At 40.7% G+C, this 19,559-nt stretch overlaps 1 protein-coding gene across 2 annotated transcripts in view; it reads right to left on the bottom strand.

The window, feature by feature from the left end:
- The window catches only part of FMO1 (flavin containing monooxygenase 1), a 44,185-nt gene extending 29,605 nt beyond the window's left edge, over positions 1-14,580 (bottom strand). The window contains exon 1 of one of the 2 annotated variants that reach the window (XM_006887423.1): positions 14,277-14,580. In XM_006887423.1, coding sequence (XP_006887485.1) covers positions 14,277-14,408 — 132 coding nt within the window. In that variant the 5' untranslated portion in view covers positions 14,409-14,580. The remainder of the gene's footprint in view (positions 1-14,276) is intronic. The other variant, XM_006887424.1, reaches the window with a different exon arrangement.
- Between the last annotated feature and the right edge of the window lie 4,979 nt (positions 14,581-19,559).

The following is a 19,559-nucleotide window of genomic DNA, read 5'->3' as shown; positions in this document are numbered from 1 at the left end:
ACAGATGACTCAAGTTCCCTACTAATTATGTTATCAGTTTTAAAATTAAAGTTCAGTTAAAAGTAAATGAACTTTAAAAATCCCACTACATTTTTGAGTACTCTATAGGTTTGTGTGATTGATGGCTACCTAAGAGAATAACACAGTATTAGAACATCTTTAGTCCTGAGGCAGGCGTTAGAGTTGCTTTCTTTACTCAATCAGTAATTAGGTAATGGAATGAAGAGGTGACCAGCTATGAAGAACTATAACACCAAGAAGTAAGAACTAGCAGCAAGGGATGAAATGACGGTAAAAGAAAAACTTTCTGAGTTTAATTAGTATTGTAGGGCTCAAGTTCCCTCATTTTTCTCTTCTAGCATCCCAAAGTATCACATAGTGTATAATAGTTTGCTGTGAATGTTGTCAGGTTTTAGTTAATAGTAAAAATAGGCTAAATTTGGTCCAAAGAGACTTGGTGGTACACTGGTTAAGTGCCAGGTGGCTAACCGATAGATTGGTGATTGGAATCTACTCAGCAGCTCGAAGGGATAAAGACTTGATGATAGCTTCCATAAAGATTCTAAAAACATTTTCATTGTCATTTGGATGGAACCAGCTGACGCTCCAGAGAAGCATGGCCTTTGGATTAGCAGTACCACTCCCGACAGGGCAAAGCCCTTAGGACAGATCTGTACCATGGGCTGCTGTGAGTCAACTTGATCCATTTGATGGCATCCAACAACAATAAGAAACAAATTTGGTACATATATTAGTTAAGGAGATGGAGATATGAATAATGCACTTTGTAAAGATTTCCATAAAAATAGACCCAAAGGTGTTAAAACTTTTGTTTTTATTGATTTTAATGAAAGTTTACTGAAAAGTTGGATTTTCATTCATTCATTGTTGCACATTTTCCTCCCTCTCCTAGTTTACTTTTTTTAAAAGTCCTTTCATTGTTGAATAATTTCTTCCCTCCCACCTCCCTAGTCTACTTTGCAATGCACCTCTTATTCTGAATTGTTGTCATACAAATAATGCCTAATCATGAATACATTTTAAACTATTCTTTCCTTCACCTTTTCCAATGCAGTGTTCATTATTTATCCCATTTCCTTTTTAGTGTTCTCCCAATTCCCATTTCAGTCCTGTTTTATAGTACTAGTGTTATCCAGTATTATTTTTTTTGTGACTGAGATATTTTACACAGCATAATGTACTCCATGGTCACCCATGTTATGTAACATTTTATTGGTTCCTTGTTTTTCAGTGATACATAGTATTCCATTGTGAATACATCATAGCTTTTTTGTTGATGGGCAATTGGATTGCTTCTGTCTCTTTGCTATTGAGAACAACGTGGCAATAAATATGGGTGTGCCTATATCTGTTTGTGTGGCAGCTCTGGCTTTTTTTTAAAAAATATCTTCCCAGTAGTGGAATTGCTGGGTAAAATGGCATTTCTGTCTTGGAAGAACTCTAGAAGCCCTAATCTACAATATGAACAGTCTTCTAAGTACTTTGAAAAACCTACAACTAGGAAAGAGTAAAATCTAAGAATCAAATCTCTATACACATTAAAAAACTTCTCCAACAGGGTAAAAAGGAAACTCACAGACTGGGGAAAAAAATTTGGCAATGACATTATCTGATAAGATGCATATCTAAACTTTATAGACTACTCCATATAGACTTCCTTAATAAAAAGGTTAATAACCTAATTGCAAAACAGGCACAGAGTATGGACAGATGCTTCACCAAAGAAGACATTCAGGTGGTGAAAAAACACATGAAAAAATGGTCAAAATACCTAGCTGTCAGAGAGATGTGGACAAAAACAACTATGAGACATCATCTCACCCCAGTCATAATAGCAAAGTTCAACAGCGCAGCAAGCCACAAACTCTGGTGAGGTTGTGAAGGGATTAGAACTTTTATTCATTGCTGGTGAGAGTGTAAAATGGTGCAACCACTCTCGAAGGTAGAATGGTGCTTTCTCAAAAAAATGAAAACATTTTAAAAATATCCAAGAATAATGGAGCCCCATTAGAATGGATACGCTACCTAACTAAGTATCTATAAGACCTTAAAACAAAAGGACAAGCAACAATTCTGATTTGCAAAAGATAGGACAGTAATTGTAAAGGCAGGAGGTAGAACAGCTCCCAGGGAACACCAAAGTCTGTTGAAAAATAATGGCTCACAGATGTTAGTAGATGAGAAACTAGAGTAGAAACTTCACCACTAGGGTGGAATTGAAGATTTCCTCTTTGTTCTTACCTTTTGTTCCCTCACTGCTTATTTCCTCTGCAAAAGTAGAAAATCTGGTAGGTTTAGCATATGAACAGAGAGTATGAATGCATGCCACTTCTATGGGTATCCTGAGCCCTTCACTCCAGTGTGTCTCAGTGGGTAATCTGCCTCAAGATTCCTGGACTCTGGAGGGGTCCTCTGCCTGCAGGCACTGCCAACTTGAGTATGCAATTTTGGAAGAGTGGAAGCACATGTCCCTAAAGAGTTGATTATCTTCTGTTGTTGTTGTTGTCATTATGTGCCATCGAGTCACTATGTACAACAGCCCTAAACCCTACTCTATCCTGTGCCAATTGCACTGTCTCTGACACATCCATCCTGATTACCCCAGTCACTGAATCAATCCACCTCAAAAAGGGCCTTCTCCTCCTGCACTGTCCCTTCACGCTCCCAAGCATAAAGTCCCTCTCCAAGGACCTGTCCCTCCTTACAACATGTCCAAAGTATGTCAGACCAAGCCCCAGAATCCTTACCTCCAAGGAACAGCCTGGTTTAACCCTCTCCAAGATAAATCTGTTTGTTTTCCTAGCAGTCCGTGGTACCCTCAATACTCTTCTCCAGCACCACAGCTCAGAGGCATCAATTCTCCTTCTATCCTCCCTAGTCATTGTCCAACTCTCTGACACATAGCAGGTGATTGCAAAGACCTGTGTCAGACACACCTTAGTCTCCAGAGTGACATAATTGCTCTATAGTACTTTGCAGAGATCCCTAACAGCAGATTTTCCCATCACAATATGTCTTTTAATTTCCTGGCTACTGGTGTCAAGAGTGTTGACTGTGGAGCCAAGCCGACTAAAGTTGTTAACAATTTTAATCTCTTCATCATCCATCCTGATGCTGCCAAATGGTCCAGTGGTGAGAATCTTTGTCTTCTATCTGATACGGAGCCTCAGTCCATATTGGATGCTTCAGTCCTTGACCCTCTGCAGCAAGCACTTCAAGTCCTCCTCAGTTTCAGCAAGCAGGGTTGTGTCATCTGCATGACGCAGATTGTTGATAGATCTTCCACCAGTCCTGACGCCACACTTCTCCTCATAGAGACCAGCCTCTTGGATAATCTGTCTGCATACAGGTTGAAACTTAGGAAATATTTTTCTTTTTTCTAGGAGGAAAATCTGCTGTCAGGGCCCTCTCCAGAGTACTGAAGAGTAACAGTGTCAATCTGGAGGCTAAGGTGCACGTCATCCAGACCATGATCTTTGCAATTACTTGTTATGTGACAGAAAGCTGGATAATGACTAGGATGATAGAAGGAGAATTAATGCCTTTGAACTGTGGTGTTGGAGAAGTGTGTTGGATATACCATGGATGGTTAGGAGAACAAACAGGTTCATCCTGGAGAGGGTGAAACCAGGCTGCTCCTTGGAGGCAAGGATTCTGAAGCTTCATCTGGCATACTTTGGACATTTTGAAAGGAGGGACCAATCCTTGTAGAGGAACATCATGCTTGGGAGGGAGGAGGGACAGCACAAGATCGGAAGACCATGGATAAGATGAATTGACTTAGTGACTAGAGTAATTGGGGTGGGTGTGTTGGAGACAATGAGGTTGGCACAGGATAGAACAGGGTTTAGGGCTGTTGTACATAGGGTTGCTATGAGACACAAGTGACTCAACTACACATACCAACAACAACAATGACAGGAGGAGGGAAATTATAAGAGAAAAGAAGAGGAGAGTGGGGATGAATTGTGGAGACAGAATGTGAACGAGAGGGGGTTTTTGACTTCCTGCTCGCTCACTGGGTAGGTCACCACCACCCACCATCTTTGAAACCTGATAAGACTTAAAGTCTGCCTGTCTTCATTCTTCTTCGTTGTCTTTTTGGTTAAAATATACACAACAAAAAACACACCTATTCAACAGTTTCTAAATGTACAGTTTTGTATCTTTGTTCATTCTTCACATTGTATCACTATTTACTGTCTCAGTGCATGTTTGATCACTATATGCTTTTAGTCTTTCTGCCCCTGAAAGTCTTCATCTGCTTTAGAGTTACCATTGCCAATTTAATCTCATGTAGATAATTCTCTCAAAGAATTCAGTGTTCAAGGCTAATATTCCTTATTAAGTAAGCTAAATAATTGTCTGCTTTAAAGAGACTCTCATGGGATAGCTTATTCAAGGCTTAAAGTTTATTTAAGAACAGTTTTAGACCTCATCAGTAAGGTCAGTGTTACAATACAACAAGTCACATGATGTTTTTCCTTTTCCCAGGGCATATAAAAGTTTATATTTCAATTATACTGTAGTCTATTAATTATGCAATAGCATTTTGAAAAAGTGTGAAATGTGGAAATTACCAGAATGTGACACAGAGGTACAAAGTGAACACATGCTATTGGAAAAAAATGGAACCAATATATTGGCTGCAGGCAGGGTTGCCATAACTCTTTGATTTGTGAAAAAATTGCAAAATACAGTAAAATGATGCTCAGTGAAATGAAATATGCCTACACCAAAATTCTCTACAGTGACATTAATTTATACTGGCCCAACAATTCTTCAAATTTTATTTCCTCAAGTATTACTTTACCGTTCAGATAACTGGCCTATAGTATTACTGTACTGACCCTTCCTTCCTTCTCCAGAGTCTGAAAGAGCCTAGTGTGACACAGGCAGGCCAGACATGCCTTTTGTTCCCACGTGAGTTTGTGGTTAGAAATGCTCTTTCACCCAACTCTTTTATTTGTAGAAGTCGCCCTCCTCTGAATATATGCAATCTTTTGCCATTGTAACCTTTGTCCACTGCTTCTTTACTCAATGCTATGAGAGCTGGAAGAAACATGCACTTAGTGAATGTTCAATTAAATGTGGTAGTTTATAATCTCTATAATCTTTGGACCTTCTCCCTGTGTGCACAGGAGCTTTACTGGATTTCTGTATTCTGCCTCTTTGTTTTTAAGCTAATGACCTTTTCTTCTTCTATTAAGAGGTGCCAAGAATCTCTTTTATATAGTTTTAGGTAAGCGAAGCTATTGCTGTAGCAGATTTGGAATTCTGTAGCTTTTCAATGGGCCAACTACTTTGAGTATGAAACACCTGTTATTCAAATATATAGACCAACAGTTAAAGACACAGTTGAGGAAATTGAGGAATTCTACCCAAAAATATTAAGTTTTTATTGAAAGCAAAGAGTATCAGAGGGATGTCTATCTGTGTTTAATTGACAATGCAAAAGTATTTGATGGTGTGGATTACAACATACTGTGGCTAACCTTGAGGAGAATGGGAATCCTAGAGCATTTGATTGTGCTCATGCGAAACCTATACTCTGACCAAGAAACAATTCTCAGAACAGAGAAAGGAAACACTGCATGTTTCAAAATCAGGAAAAGAGTGTATCAGGGATGTGTCCTGTCTCCATATCTTTTCAATCTATATGTGGCATCAGGATTGGAGGAAGAATCATCAACAGTCTACTTTATGCAGGTGACATAACCTTCCTAGCTGAAATTGAGGAGGACCTGAAGTGCATGCTGCAAAAAGTAAAGGACTATAGTCTTCAATATGGATTGAGGCTAAACATCAAGAAGAAAGCAATTCTACCTTTGAGCCAATTGGTAGCACCATGATAGATGCAGAAGAGATTGAGATTGTTAACAGTTACAGCTTGCTCAGCTCGACAATCAACACCTTGATACCAGTAGTCAGGAAATCAAAAGACTAATTGCACTAGGAAAATACACAGCCAGAGACCTCCCCAGAGTACTGGTAAGCAAAGATGTCAGTCTAGAGACTAAGGTGCACCTGACAGAGGCTACAGTCTTCATAATTACTTGCTATGCATCAGAGAGCTGGACAATGACTAAGGATGACAGAAGAAGAATCTATGCCTTTGAGATGTACTGGAGAAGAGTCTTGAACATACTATGGGCCACCAAAAAAACAAACAGGGCTATCTTGGAGAGCATGAAACCAAGCTTCTCCTTGGAGGCTTGGATTTTGAAGCTTTGTCTGATATACTTTGGACATGTGGCCAGGAGGGATCAGTCCTTGGAGAAGGACATCATGCTTGGAAGGGTGGACAGACAGCGCAGGAGAGGGAGACCCGAGATAAGATGGATTGAGACAGTAACAAGTATAATGTGGGGAGATGTGTTGGAGTCAGTGAGACTGGTTCAGGATAGGGTAGGCTTCAGAGCTGTTGTACACAGGATTGCTGTGAGTCACAAGCTACTTCATAGTACATTGCAACAACAACAATAACCAACTTTTGCAGTCTGAAAATGACCAAACATGCAATCAGTATGCATTAATAATTACTCGTGACGGGAATGCAAGAGCTGGAGATGAAGAAGAAGTGGTAATTGGAAATTATGGATTTAATGACAGAAATGAGGCTCGAGATTGAATGATTGAATTTCGTATATCCAGTGATTTATTCATCATACAGACCTTTTTTAAGAAACAGAAATGGTGACTATACAGATGGATCTCACTTATTCACAAGAATCAAATTGACTATATCTGTGGAAAGAATCATTGGAGAAACTAAATTTCAGTAGTCAAAATCAGGCCAAGTGCTGACTATGGATAGGCCATCAATTACCTGTGGACAGGTTCAAATTGAGGGTGAAGAGAATATTAAAACAAGTCCACAAGAACTAAAATGCAACCTTGAATCTATCTCACCCGAATTTAAAACTAATCTAAAGAATGTGTTTGAGGCATTGAACACCAATTATCAATCACCCGATGAGTTGTGGAATGGCATCACAGAGATCATCCATGAAGAGAGCAAAAAGTCATTACAGACAGAAGAGAAAGAGAAGGCTAAAATGGATATCAGAGGAGACTGAAAATTCCATTAGTTTGTTGAGAATCCAAAACAAACAAAAGAGGTGCCGAAGTTAGTGAACTCAACAAAAAAATTTCAAAGGGCAACTTGAGAAGGAAAAGGAAAGTATTATAACAAAATGTGCAAAGAGCTGGAGTTGGAGAATGTAAAGTGAAGAACTTGCCTGGCATTTCTCAAACTAAAACAACTGAAAAACAAATTCAAGCCTCGAGTTTCAATACTCAGTGATTCTATGGGTAAAATCTTGAATGATACAAGAAGTATCAAAAGAAGATGGAGAAAATAAACAGATTCACTGTTCTGGAAAGACTTGGTAGATACTGAAACATTTCAGGAAGTAACATATGAAAAAGAACCAATGATAATGAAGGAAGAAGGTCAAGGCCAAGCCACATTGGAGATATTGGTAGATGAAGTTCCAGTAATTGATGGGCTACCAATTGACATGTTTCAACTAACAGATGCAACCCTGGACATGCTCACCAGCCTGTGCCAAGAAATTTGGAAGACAGCTATCTTTGAAACTGGCTGTAAAAGAGCTATCACTGTAACCATTTCTAAGAAAAGTGATCCAACAGAACGTCAAAATTATCAAACAGTATTATTAATATCACATGCAAGAAAAATATTGCTGAAGATCATCAAAACACTCTGGAAGAATATGTTAACAGGGAACTGCCAGGGATTCCAGCTGGGTTTGGGAGAGGCCATGGCACTAGGGATATCATTCGTGACATCAGATGGACCCTGGCTGAGAGCAGAGACTACCAAAAGAAAGGTTGTGTTTTATTGACTACTCAAAGTTATTTGACTGAAGGGATCATAACATATTATGACTAACATTGAGAAGAATGGAAATATCAGAACACTTAATTGTGCACATGTGAAACATGTAAGACCAAGAAGCTATTGTTTGAACATGACCAGGGAACACTGTATGGTTTAAATCATGAAGGGTGTGCATAGAGACTGTATCCTTTTTCCATTACTAGACAAACTATTTGGTCAGCAAACAATTTGCCAAGCTCTACTTTATAAAGAAGCATATTGAATCAAGATTGGAGGAAGACACATCTTTTGTTATACAGATGGCGCAATCTTGCTTGCTGAATGTTAGGAGGACTTGAAGCACTTGCTGCAGAAGCCCAAAGACTACAGCCTTCAATGTGGATTACATATCAACATCAAGAAGACAGAAATGGTTATCACAAGAGTCCACAATTAAGGTTGCATAGTGGAATGTACTTGGGGCGGTGGGAGGGGTGCGGGGGGATTGTGTACCAGGGAAGGAGTGTTTTTACTTTTGAAAGAGAGGAGTGAATGGGGGGGGGCGGGGAGAGAAGTGCAGCAATGAATGAATGAATGGAAATCCAAAATCTCTGTAAATGCTCATTAAAATTATTTAAAAAAAAAAGAAGAAGACAGAAATCCTCACCACTGGGTCAATAGGCAGAATCACTGTAGATGGAGAAATATTGAAATTGTCATTGATCCACAATCAACACCCTTGTTACTAGCAGTTTAGAAATCAAAAGCTATGCTGCACTGGGAAAGTCGTCTGTCAAGGATCTTTCTGAAATATTAAGGAACAACGATACTAGTTTAAAAATTAAGATGTGCTTGCTTCAGGCCATGGTCTTTTCAGTCACTTGTTATGTATCTGAGAGCTGGATGAGACTAAGGATAACAGACTTAAGACTAAGGATGGCAATTGTAGTGCTGGAGAAGAGTGGAGAATATCTCATGGACTGCAAAAGGAACAGATACATTTTGGCCAGAGTGCTCTTTGGTATTTGTGCTGCTGAAGCGAGCACCAGAGTGCTCTTTGGAGGGACAGATGGTGGAGATTTGTCACACGTGCTTTGAGAATGCTTTTAGAAGGGGCTCCGCCCTGGAAAGGAACATCAGGCCTGGTCATCAAAGAAGATCAAGACTTTCAATGAGATGAATTGATAGTAGCTGCAGCTCTGGACTCCAGCATGTCATAGATGATAAATATGCCGTAGGATAGGACAGGACTCAGTTCTGTTGTTCACAGGTTTACAGTGAGTTGTGTTCATCTCCATGGCACCTAACTATAACAACAAACACAACTACTATTATTTTGTTTTATGGGGGTGTGTGTGGTGAGGTATAAAAATGTTTCTGTAAGCCCTAGAGAATCAAACATGCTAGAACTTGAAGGTACCATAAAGACCTCCCAATTTAGGGATTTTTCTGCCAGGATTTAGAGGAGTCTAGGGATTGTCAGAGTAGCTGTTGTGTCCAGGAAGAAGTGCTGAGTGAAGATAGAGCAAGCATTTCCTATTCTGAGACCCAGTTTTATCTGTTTATCATACTGCTTTCATTTTACAAATGATGAAAAAAGAGGTGAAATGACTAAGGGCTGCTATTTTACCATAGCTATTGCTTGGCTATTTTTACTATTTTTTTTTATTTCCACTCACATTCTCCATCATATTTTTTTCATGGGTTTTATTTTTGTTTGTTTGTTTGCTTCTATTCTTTCCTCCACTTTTCCAGCCAACCTTCCTTCTCTTGACCTCCCATGTTGTTATGCACCATTGAGTCAGAACTGACAATCAGCAAGTTTTCAGAGACAGTAAGCTGTATGGGAGGAGATTCTCTATCTTTCTTCCACAGAGCAACTTGTGGATTCAAACTGTAAATCTTTACCTTTGCAGTAAAATCCCTTACCACTTAGCCACCAGTGTTGATCCTCTATAGATGCCTCAAGTTTTCCTGAAAGAATTGAAGTCACTTGGAGATGTGGCTAAACTTGAGGGGAATGGGAATCCCAGAACACTTGATTGTGCTCATGTGAAACCTATACTTAGACCAAGAAGCAGTTGTCAGAACAGAGCAAGGAAACACTACATGTTTCAAAATCAGGAAATGGGTGCATCAGGGATGCGTCCTGTCTTCTTTCCTTTTCAGTCTATCTGCGGAACATATCATTTGGGAGGCAGGGCTTTATTAGGAGGAATGTGGTATCAGGGTTGGAGGAAGACTCATCAATAGTCTACAATATACAGATGACACAACCTTGCTTGCTGAAACTGAGGAGGACCTGAAGCACTTGCTTCAGAAGGTCAAGGACTGTAGTCTTTAATATGGATTGAAACTCAACATCAAGAAGACAATTCTCACCTTTGGGCCAATTGGCAGCACCAATATAGATGGAGAAGAGATTGTGGTTGTTAACAATTACAGCTTGCTCAGCTCCACAATCAACAATCTTGGCACCAGCAGTCAGAAAATCAAAAGATGAATTGTGTTGGGAAAGTCTGTTGTCAGGGACCTCTCCAGAGTACTGAGAAGCAAAAATATCAGTCTAAAGACTAAGGTACACCTGATCCAGGCCATAGTCTTTGCAATTACTTGCTATACATCAGAGAGCTGGACAATGATTAAGTATGACAGAAGAAGAATCGATTTGAGTTGTGGTGCTGGAGAAGAGTCTTAAATATACTATAGACTGCTAAGAAAATAAACAGTCTCTGTCTTAGTGAGGGTAAAACCAAGTTTCTCCTTGGAGGCTAGGATTTTGAAGCTCCTTCTCACATAACTTTGGACACTGGCCAGGAGGGACCAGTTCTTGGAGAAGGACATTATGCTTGGAAGGGTGGAGGGACAGCGCAGGAGAGGAAGACCCTGGATGAGATGGATTGACATAGTAATGAGGATAATGGGGGTGGGAGTGTTGGAGTCAGTGAGACAGGTTCTGGGCAGAGCCAGCTTCAGAGCTGTTGTACATAGAGTCGTTATGAGTCACAGGTGACTCAACAGCCAAAACAACAACTACCACCTTCTTTTCCTCCTGTCTTTTCTTACTTCTAAGTTCACTTATTTTTCTTTCATTTTTCTTCTGTGTTCACTTTCTCTTCTCCTCTAGTCTCTAAGGAACATGTGTCTCTCCACCTTTCTAAAGCTAAATCCTTTCATGGGTACCTATGATTCCATTCCTTATCTCCCTCACACTCCCCCAAAATCCTCTTATTTTCCCTTTTAAAAATCTTTTTGTAATAACCCTCATACATCTCGATGTCTTTCTTTACTTTAGTGATATTATGCCAGTTACCTCTTATTTTATATAGCCTTCCCTTAATAAAACTTACTTAATTAATTACTTAACTTACTTACTATGGGTCTCTTATTTGATTTCTGGTTTTCTTTTCTCTTTTCCTCCCCTCCTATCCTTCATTAGTGTTAAAGATATTTTCTGTTTACCAACAAACATATTTGTGGCTCCCCATCAGGAAAACAACACAAAAATAACAAAAACCTGACATCTCCTTACTCTTTACTCCCACTGCTTTCTAAACTAAGTATGAATATTTTCTCCCATGCATTTGAGTCATACATCTCACCACCTATTATTTCTCTTACATATACCACATGTACCAATGAGCTATTTTTTATTTTTCTAAAACGACTATTAACTTTTCTTCACTAATTGTCTCCAGTAGGTTCTTTTTGTTTGTTTGCTTGTGTCTGTGTTTTTTTTTTTTTTTTTTTTTTTTATTCCAAATATGCTTTATTTAAAATGTGTCCTTTGGTGAAAGCTGGCTGAGACTCCATTGGTCCCAGGTAGGTTTTTATTCATTTAGTTCTTTGTCTTTTTGCTTATCACTTCTGTCTGGTGAAATCCTCTCAAACCTATCGCTTCTCGGCCTTTTGGCTAAGATCAAGTGAAATCCTCTCAAACCTATCACCCATCATGTTTTTTTAAGAAGTCTTGCTTGGTTTCCTCCAAATGGACATAATCCTGCCCCCCGTTTAAATCCCAGAACTCTATGTCTAACTTGCAAGATCCTAGGCTTCTGTCATCTATTTGAGTTGCTTCTTGAGGGCAGGGTAAGTCTTTCTGATGTTTGTGTCTGCTCCCCCGCCCCCGCGTTTCCCCATCTCCCCCCCCCCCCCCTTTGTGTCTAACCACGTCTGTGGCTCAGGTTACATACATGGATCTGGAGCTGGATGCTGTCTCTTTTATGGTTCTCTTATATCTAGCTGTGCGTGTGTGTGTGTGTGTGTGTGTGTGTGTGTGTGTGTGTGAGAGAGAGAGAGAGAGAGAATAATTGTCTCTTATTTTAGAAGCACCTTCTGTCTGGTTCCCCAAAGGCTAGCTTACTTTACCCAAATAACTCTGCTAATTACTCCCCCTGCAACTGGACAGTATTGTCTTGCAAGTAAGCTCCTAACTCTAATGCAGCAATAGTGTTTCTCTGGAGCCCTGTGCTGAGAACAGGCTGTAAACTAGTCTAAAATGGTTCAATCATTGCTGACAAAGCAAAACCAAAACAGAACTCAATTTTTAAAATCTGAGTAATCCATTATGAAAAGAATGATGAGTTAAAACCCTTGAATGGGAGACCTTGAATAGATGCAGTGAAACCTTTTACGAACCTGATTCATGACATTGCATTATTGCCAGGCCTGTGGAGAGAGGCATACAATCACAGAAGCGCCGCTGGCTCCCATCTGTAAGTAAGGCATTGTTGTTTTCTACTCAATTGATCAAGAGATTTAGTTGCTATGTAACATGTACACTGTCTTTATTTTTGGAGAAAGGGGGGGAGAGAGAGAGAGAGAGAGAGATGTTTCTAGCAAGGCTTTGACCCATAATTTTTCCTGTTCTGGTTAGCACTGAGGTTCATTCACATTTTAAAAATGTAAGTTCTTTCTAGTGGTGTTTCTTTGGCCATGACTGAATTTCCAAATCCTGACTGAGGATGCTGAGGCCCACAGGGGAAGGGTATCATGGTTATTTAGCAATGCCCTCAGTAGGCCTGGGATGGGCGTCAGGTTACTGCCGTTCTGTTGGAACATAGTTAGAATCATGTAAACAGATGTGCTCTTTCACCTAGTCCCCTCGGGAAGTCTATATACACTGATGAGACAGCTGGTTACATTTCAAGTTCTTTATGTGAGCCAATGTGGCCAAAGGTGGGAGGACTGAACAAACTAGCAGCCTTGTGCTCTCTGGAACTTTGATAATTTTATTAGAACATGCATACTTTATTCTAGTTCCAAATCCCAGTCTTTTTGTACATGGGAAAATGTCATATCTTTCCCTCAAACCCTTGGGGCTCTGAGGCTAGAATATCTGACCATTTTATCTTTTTCATTTTTCCTTGCTCCTCTCTCCTTATTACATTTAGAACTCTGTGGGAAATGTGCTTGTCTTCCCTTGTTGTTGTTGTGTGCCTGTGGCTAGAACCAACTCACATAGCTGACCCTCTAGCAGGTTTTCAGAGTCAGTAAATCACATGGCAGGAGATTACCCATCCTTCTCCCACAGAGCAGCTGGCTGATTTGAACCACTTGCCTTTGGAATTGCAGCACATTTTCTTACCACTAAGCCACCAGGTCTGTCAGGAGATTGGATGAAAAGGCTTCTCTGGTCCATTCATTGCATTCACAGAACATTATGCCCCTCCCCACCACCTTGGAATTCAATGGCTTCAATCAGTGGTCCCTGTGGCCCTCTGGGCTCTAATGCAGTCAAGGATAGGGATTATTGTGCCCTCTGCTCATACCTTTTTCAAAGCCCCTTTCCAGTAATGTAGGCCTGCTGAGATTGGAGGATATTACTGTACTTCTTGTTTGCTCTGGGGGAATAAAAAGGCCCCAAACTCACATTCTTTATCACAAAAAGTCTTTGGCATGGACTGGGATTGTCTGTCCAGCAAATCTCAAATAAGAGACATTTCCTATCCCTCCTAAACCCTCTAACATGGATTAAAGGTTCTGAGGGGGGGGGGGGCGGAGCAGGTCAAAGTAGCTCAATCTTGCAGGCAAGTTGAAACTCCTGTCCTATCACCCGATTCTTATCCCAAGCACTGCAGTATCTCACCTGGCCACAAATCTTGGCCCATCCCCTCTGATTCTGATTTAGTTCTCCTTGTTCTTGGTTTAGCCATTCTGTCTTTGCCCACCTTTTGTACACATCTTTTTTAAATTGCCCTTTCTTGGCTCAGGATAGAGTCCGGTTCAGCTAATGCATCTTCCCCCTAAGCTCAACTGCCTTTCTCCTTTCTTTTGTCAATTTCAGTGATCCTTCTAGGCTCCCTGTTCAAGCCCCCCAGGGAACTCAGCCCTTAGGAAATACATCTATTCTTTTGCATGGTTGAAAACATTTCTAATAGATAATAATGAAGTGTAGAAACCCACTTACGGTGAATCTCCACAGCCCCCCAAGGTCGTCGCTCCTCTCAAAGCAAGTGGGCTCCAGTCCTTCCTCCAGGCAGCACTTGATGGAGGCCAGGCCACTGACCCCAGCTCCCACAATTGCAACCCGCTTGGCCATGTTCTCCTGTGCAGAGGAAACCGAAGCAGAGCTTTTATTCACAAATGAAAGCCCCACCCCATCCTTGACTGCTCCAGCAAACCAGAAAAAAAGCCTTTGGAAGATTAGAAGATTTACTCAGTGTGAATCCTACAGAGTTGGTCTCTGGTATGTGAATATGAGAAGAGAAATGCTCAGGTCAATCTCTTAACCCGAGCACTCTGTGTTCCCACCCCTCACTCAGAGCTGTTGCCAAATGTTCCTACAGTTGTGGAGGCTGTAGCTTCTGGCAGAGTGCCTGAAACTGGACCCTGGACTGGGGTGGACAGAGCCTTGCATTCTGGGCGGGGCTGCTGTCTCCAGTTTTTTGTTTCTAATTCTAGAATTGGTTAAAGAGGGAGATCAGGGAAGGGCCATCTGGTCTAACACACCGTGCTGCTTTTCTTGAGTGAAAGTTTAAAAATCTCATTTGCTTTTTATTCAACAATTCATTGTTTTATAGCATTAATCACAATTGATTAATGCCATTAATTAATTATAATGTCTGATCAACTTTTTATTTTATAATCTTTAACCTATCTATTAATTTTTCCTCCCCTCTTCCTTCCCATCCCTTTTAGCCACCTAAAAATGATTCTATTTGTAGAACATTTCCTTAGCTTTTTATAGTAATAACATTATACTGTAACATTGTCCTTACATGACTAATGTATTTCATTCAGCTTTAGCTTCATTCATGCTGTGCAATGTTTCACAAATTCTTTGTCATTTTTCAGTGACGTATAGTACTCTATTATGTGAATGTGCTACAATTTCTTTAGCCATTCATCAGTTGACTGTCACTTAATTTGCTTCCAACTTTACTTGGTGCAATTACTTTTGTAGTAAACATGGGTGTGCAAATATCAATTCTTGTTGCGGCTTTTATTTCTTTGGCATATATACCTAGTTGTAAGATTGTTGGATCAAGTCATATTTCTGTTCATTACTTTCTAAGGAGTATTTTCTATAATGGTTTTACTATTTTATATTCTCACCAGCAGCTAACATACTTTCAAAGACATCCAAAACAGAATTTCAGATTGGTATGATGACACTGTATAAGGTGACACAGCTGCAGCTGGCTGGAGGGGGTTGGGACTAGGAGCCAGGACACTTGTGGCCCCCACAGATGCTGTTCTAGAGCTGCACATCCTGCTGTAGTCTGGAGCATCCCGATAGGTTGCTACTATGCTGAGAATGGTCACTAGTGAAAATGGGATCGTGACTACTGATGAAGATCATGGTGGCAAAGAAGCCATGGAAAACCATCCCTCCTTTCTCCATCTGATTCTCATTTGTCCCTCGGGAATGCAGCATTTTCACCATGGTGTAGGTTGGGCTTTCACATTGGCTTTCCTAGCCCACTGGCTTTAGGTTTTACTGCATGGCCGTATGGGAAAATGCAGACAAAGTGTGTAGACAACTAGTGATGGATTCGGTCATTTTTGCCATCGTGCTTTAGTTGAGCAGGTTTTGAGAAGCCTAAGATGGGAATTTTGCTACCAGAAAAAAAGAAGCAGTTGGGAATGTAGCATATGCCCTTAGAGGTCTCAGAGTTTCCTGCATGCAACCGAGACAGATGGAGGGAGAGACAGTCGCAGAGAACCAGAGACCAATGTGAGGCAGAGCTGATGAAGCACTATCGCCTCACAGAGTCTGTTGCCTTCAACTGCAATTTTTGGAGGAGTAGGAGGAGATGCCATGATTTACAGGACAGAGAGCTTTGTTAAACTGATCTGGAGCCTCAAGGTTGAAGATCAAAGGACCTGCAAGCATGCTTGAGAGGCTCTCTTAACTGAAGAATCACATCCTATTTCCAATGTAAATTGTAACCTGTTAACTTCTCAAATAAACTTCATAATCATGAGCATGGTTTTGTGAATTGTGTGACTTTTGTATCTGATTAATGTACCCAGAAAGCAACAAGAGGCCTGAGAGTGAAGGCTGGTGATAGTAGAAAAAGTTGTGGGATTGGGGAGAAAAGCCTGACCTCATGGAAACTGGCTCACTGTTGTAGATGTCGTTGATGAGAACTGTTGTCCCTTGTCAGATGCAGCTACATCCACACTCGCTTTATTCTTTCCACAGTCACCATCAACATAGATCAGCATCATTATCATGCATAAAGATAAGTATTAGTAGCACAGTCTTATGAGAATACTGAGATAGTGTGGTATACTGAGTAAACAATTATGCTCTGGATGCAGGCAGCCTCGGTGGAAGCCCAGCTCTGATGATTATAACTGTGTGCTCTTGGGAAAGTTATTTAACTTCTGACAAGAAGATGCACTGCTCCACAGAAGAAGAATGGGCCATCTCCTCCCATACAATTAACTGCCTCTGAAAACCCACTGAAGGCTCAGCTATGGGTTAATTCTGACTTGAAGGTACACAACAACGACAATATGTGATATAATGAGTAACTGTCAAGCCAGTTCCAACTCGGGGTGACCCATACTATCAGAGTGGAATCATGGTCTAGAGTTTCCAGTGGCAGTGACCTTTTGGAAGTAGATTACAGACCTTTCTTCTGAGAACCCCTGGGTGGTTTCAAATTGTCAACTTTTGCTCAGCCATTTGCACCAGCTCAGGATTGACTGAGTGCAACATTTTTAAGAAGGCTTTCTTTCAATTTTTTTTTTTTAGAATTAAGTGAGTAACGCGTGTCCAGTGTCTCTGAACAATGCCTGCTGCTGTAAATGCTCGATAAATGTGAGTTATTGGAACTGTAAATACATTTTGCAAATTTGGCTTTTTCCTTTCTCTTTCATATAAGTGAGTCCCTTTTCTTTAAGTATCAATAGAATTTTGGCTCAATAAGGTATGTTGTTGTTGTTATGTGCCGTCGAGTCGCCTGCGACTCACAGCGACCCTATGTACAACAGCCCTAAACTCCGCTCTGTCCTGTGCCAATCACACTGTCTCTGACACTCCCATCCCAATTATCCCAGTCACTGAATCAAGCCACCTCATAGAGGGCCTTCCTCTCCTGCGCTGTCCCTCCACCCTCCCCAGCATGATGTCCCTCTCTAAGGACCGGTTTCTCCTCACAACATGTCCAAAGTATGTTAGACGGAGCCTCAGAATCCTTGCGTCCAAGGAGCCACCCGGTTTAATCCTTTCCAGGACAAATCTGTTTGTTTTCCTAGCAGTCCATGGTATTCTCAATACTCTTCTCCAGCACCACAGCTCAAAGGCACCAATTCTCCTTCTATCCTCCTTGGTCATTGTCCAACTCTCTGATGCATAACAGGTGATTGCGAAGACCATGGCCTGTATCAGACGCACCTTAGTCTTAAAAGAGATACCATTGCTCTTCAGCACTTTGGAGAGGTCCCTAACACCACACTTTCCCATGGCAATGTGCCTTTTAATTTCCTGGCTGCTGGTGCCAAGACTGTTGACTATGGAGCCAAGCAAACTAAAGCTGTGTACAATCTCAATCTCTTCACCATCCATCCTGATGCTGCCAATTGGTCCAGTGGTGAGAATCTTTGTCTTGACATTGAGCCTCAATCCATATTGTAGGCTGCAGTCCTTGACACTCTGCAGCAGGTGCTTCAGGTCCTCCTCAGTTTCAGCAAGCAGGGTTGTGTTATCCGCATAACGCAGATTGTTGATAAATCGTCCACCAATCCTGACCCCACATTTCTCCTCATAGAGCCCAGCCTCCCGGATAATCTGTTCTGCATATAGGTTGAAAAGGTATGGAGATAGGATGCATCCCTGGCGTACGCCCTTCCCAATTTTGAACCATGCAGTGTTTCCTTGCTCTGTTCTGACGACTGCCTCCTGGTCCAAGTATAAGTTTCACATTAGAACAATCAAGTGTTCTGGGGTTCCCATTCTTCTCAGAGTCAGCCACAGTTTGTTATGATCTACATAGTGAAATGCATTTGCATAGTCAATGAAACACACACAGACATTCCTCTGGTATTCCCTGCTTTCAGCCAAGATCACAGAAGCCATGGAAGCTTCATATATAAGTTATTAGATGGAGGGCTGGTGAAAGGGAGATAGATGTGAAGGGAGGGGGTATAAGTGGATGGGTATCCTGCGGGATGGTGAAGCAGGAAATAAGTGGGAAAAGACGCATGTGAGAAAGGCAGAGACAACACTGACACTAAAATTAACTCCGCAATAAGGGATATACCTTTAACTTGCTGGTCTGTCTAATACTTCTCTAAATCTGAACATTCACATTGAGACAGACTAGGAAGAAGGATTGGCCATCCACTTCTGAAATAGCAGGCCTCTGAAAACCCTATGTATGTACAATAAGGTATACAACATTAAATCAGGTGGCTATTTTATGGGTTTTTTTCCTAATAGGATCTTGTGATAATTTTATCTCCTTAGATTTGTTCATTTTTAAGCATAAAGAACATATCTTTTTTGGACAAAGTAGACTCTAGTAGGGTCCATAAGAACTTAGTTTTCATAAAAATTTGCTATTTCCTTGCTTTACAGATGGATTTGCTTATAACTACTTGATATATGGGGTTTTAGTTTTTGTATTTCTAAAGAATTAGGAGCCTGAGAGAATGAATCACTGAAATATGAGCAACTCAGCTACAGAATCTTCATATGGTTTCCCCTTCTCCACTACCTTGCCCCAGTATTTAAGAAGCCCAAGGCTTAGAACATAATGTAATAGATACTCAGTGATTTTTTTTTTAATGAAATGTAAAGACTCTTTTTTAGGAGCTGCCAAGCTGTTTGCCACCTGAAAGCCCAAGTTTTTATATAGGATTGTTTAGGTAAAGGCTAGTATGCCATTTAGGAGACGTCATGCTCTAGACCCTGATAGACACTGTAGAACCAACAGTACCATAGAATTTTCCATTCCTTAGAACTTATTCTAGTAGCTTGATCCTACAGTCAGAGAAATAGCTGATATAGTTAAAAAAAAAGTGTGGGCATTCAGGCCAGGCACATCTGTTGCAAATCCTTGCTCTCTTATTTACCAGCTTGTTGAGAGAAAAACTGCTTACACTTAAAAAGCCTCCACTTCATTTGTAAGATGGGATGCCATTACTATTCACTTTGTAAGAAATTATTCTTGAAATTGGTCTCAGGACTGAGATGCACAGTCTTACATTCTAGATCTTTTTGCTTTCTCCAGTCTCT

The sequence above is a fragment of the Elephantulus edwardii genome, unplaced genomic scaffold (genome assembly GCF_000299155.1).
Source record: "Elephantulus edwardii isolate Elephantulus edwardi_28Jun2011 unplaced genomic scaffold, EleEdw1.0 scaffold00057, whole genome shotgun sequence".
Lineage (NCBI taxonomy): Eukaryota > Metazoa > Chordata > Mammalia > Macroscelidea > Macroscelididae > Elephantulus > Elephantulus edwardii.
Note: the sequence above shows the minus strand (reverse complement) of the source record. Positions and strands in the feature narration are given on the sequence as shown.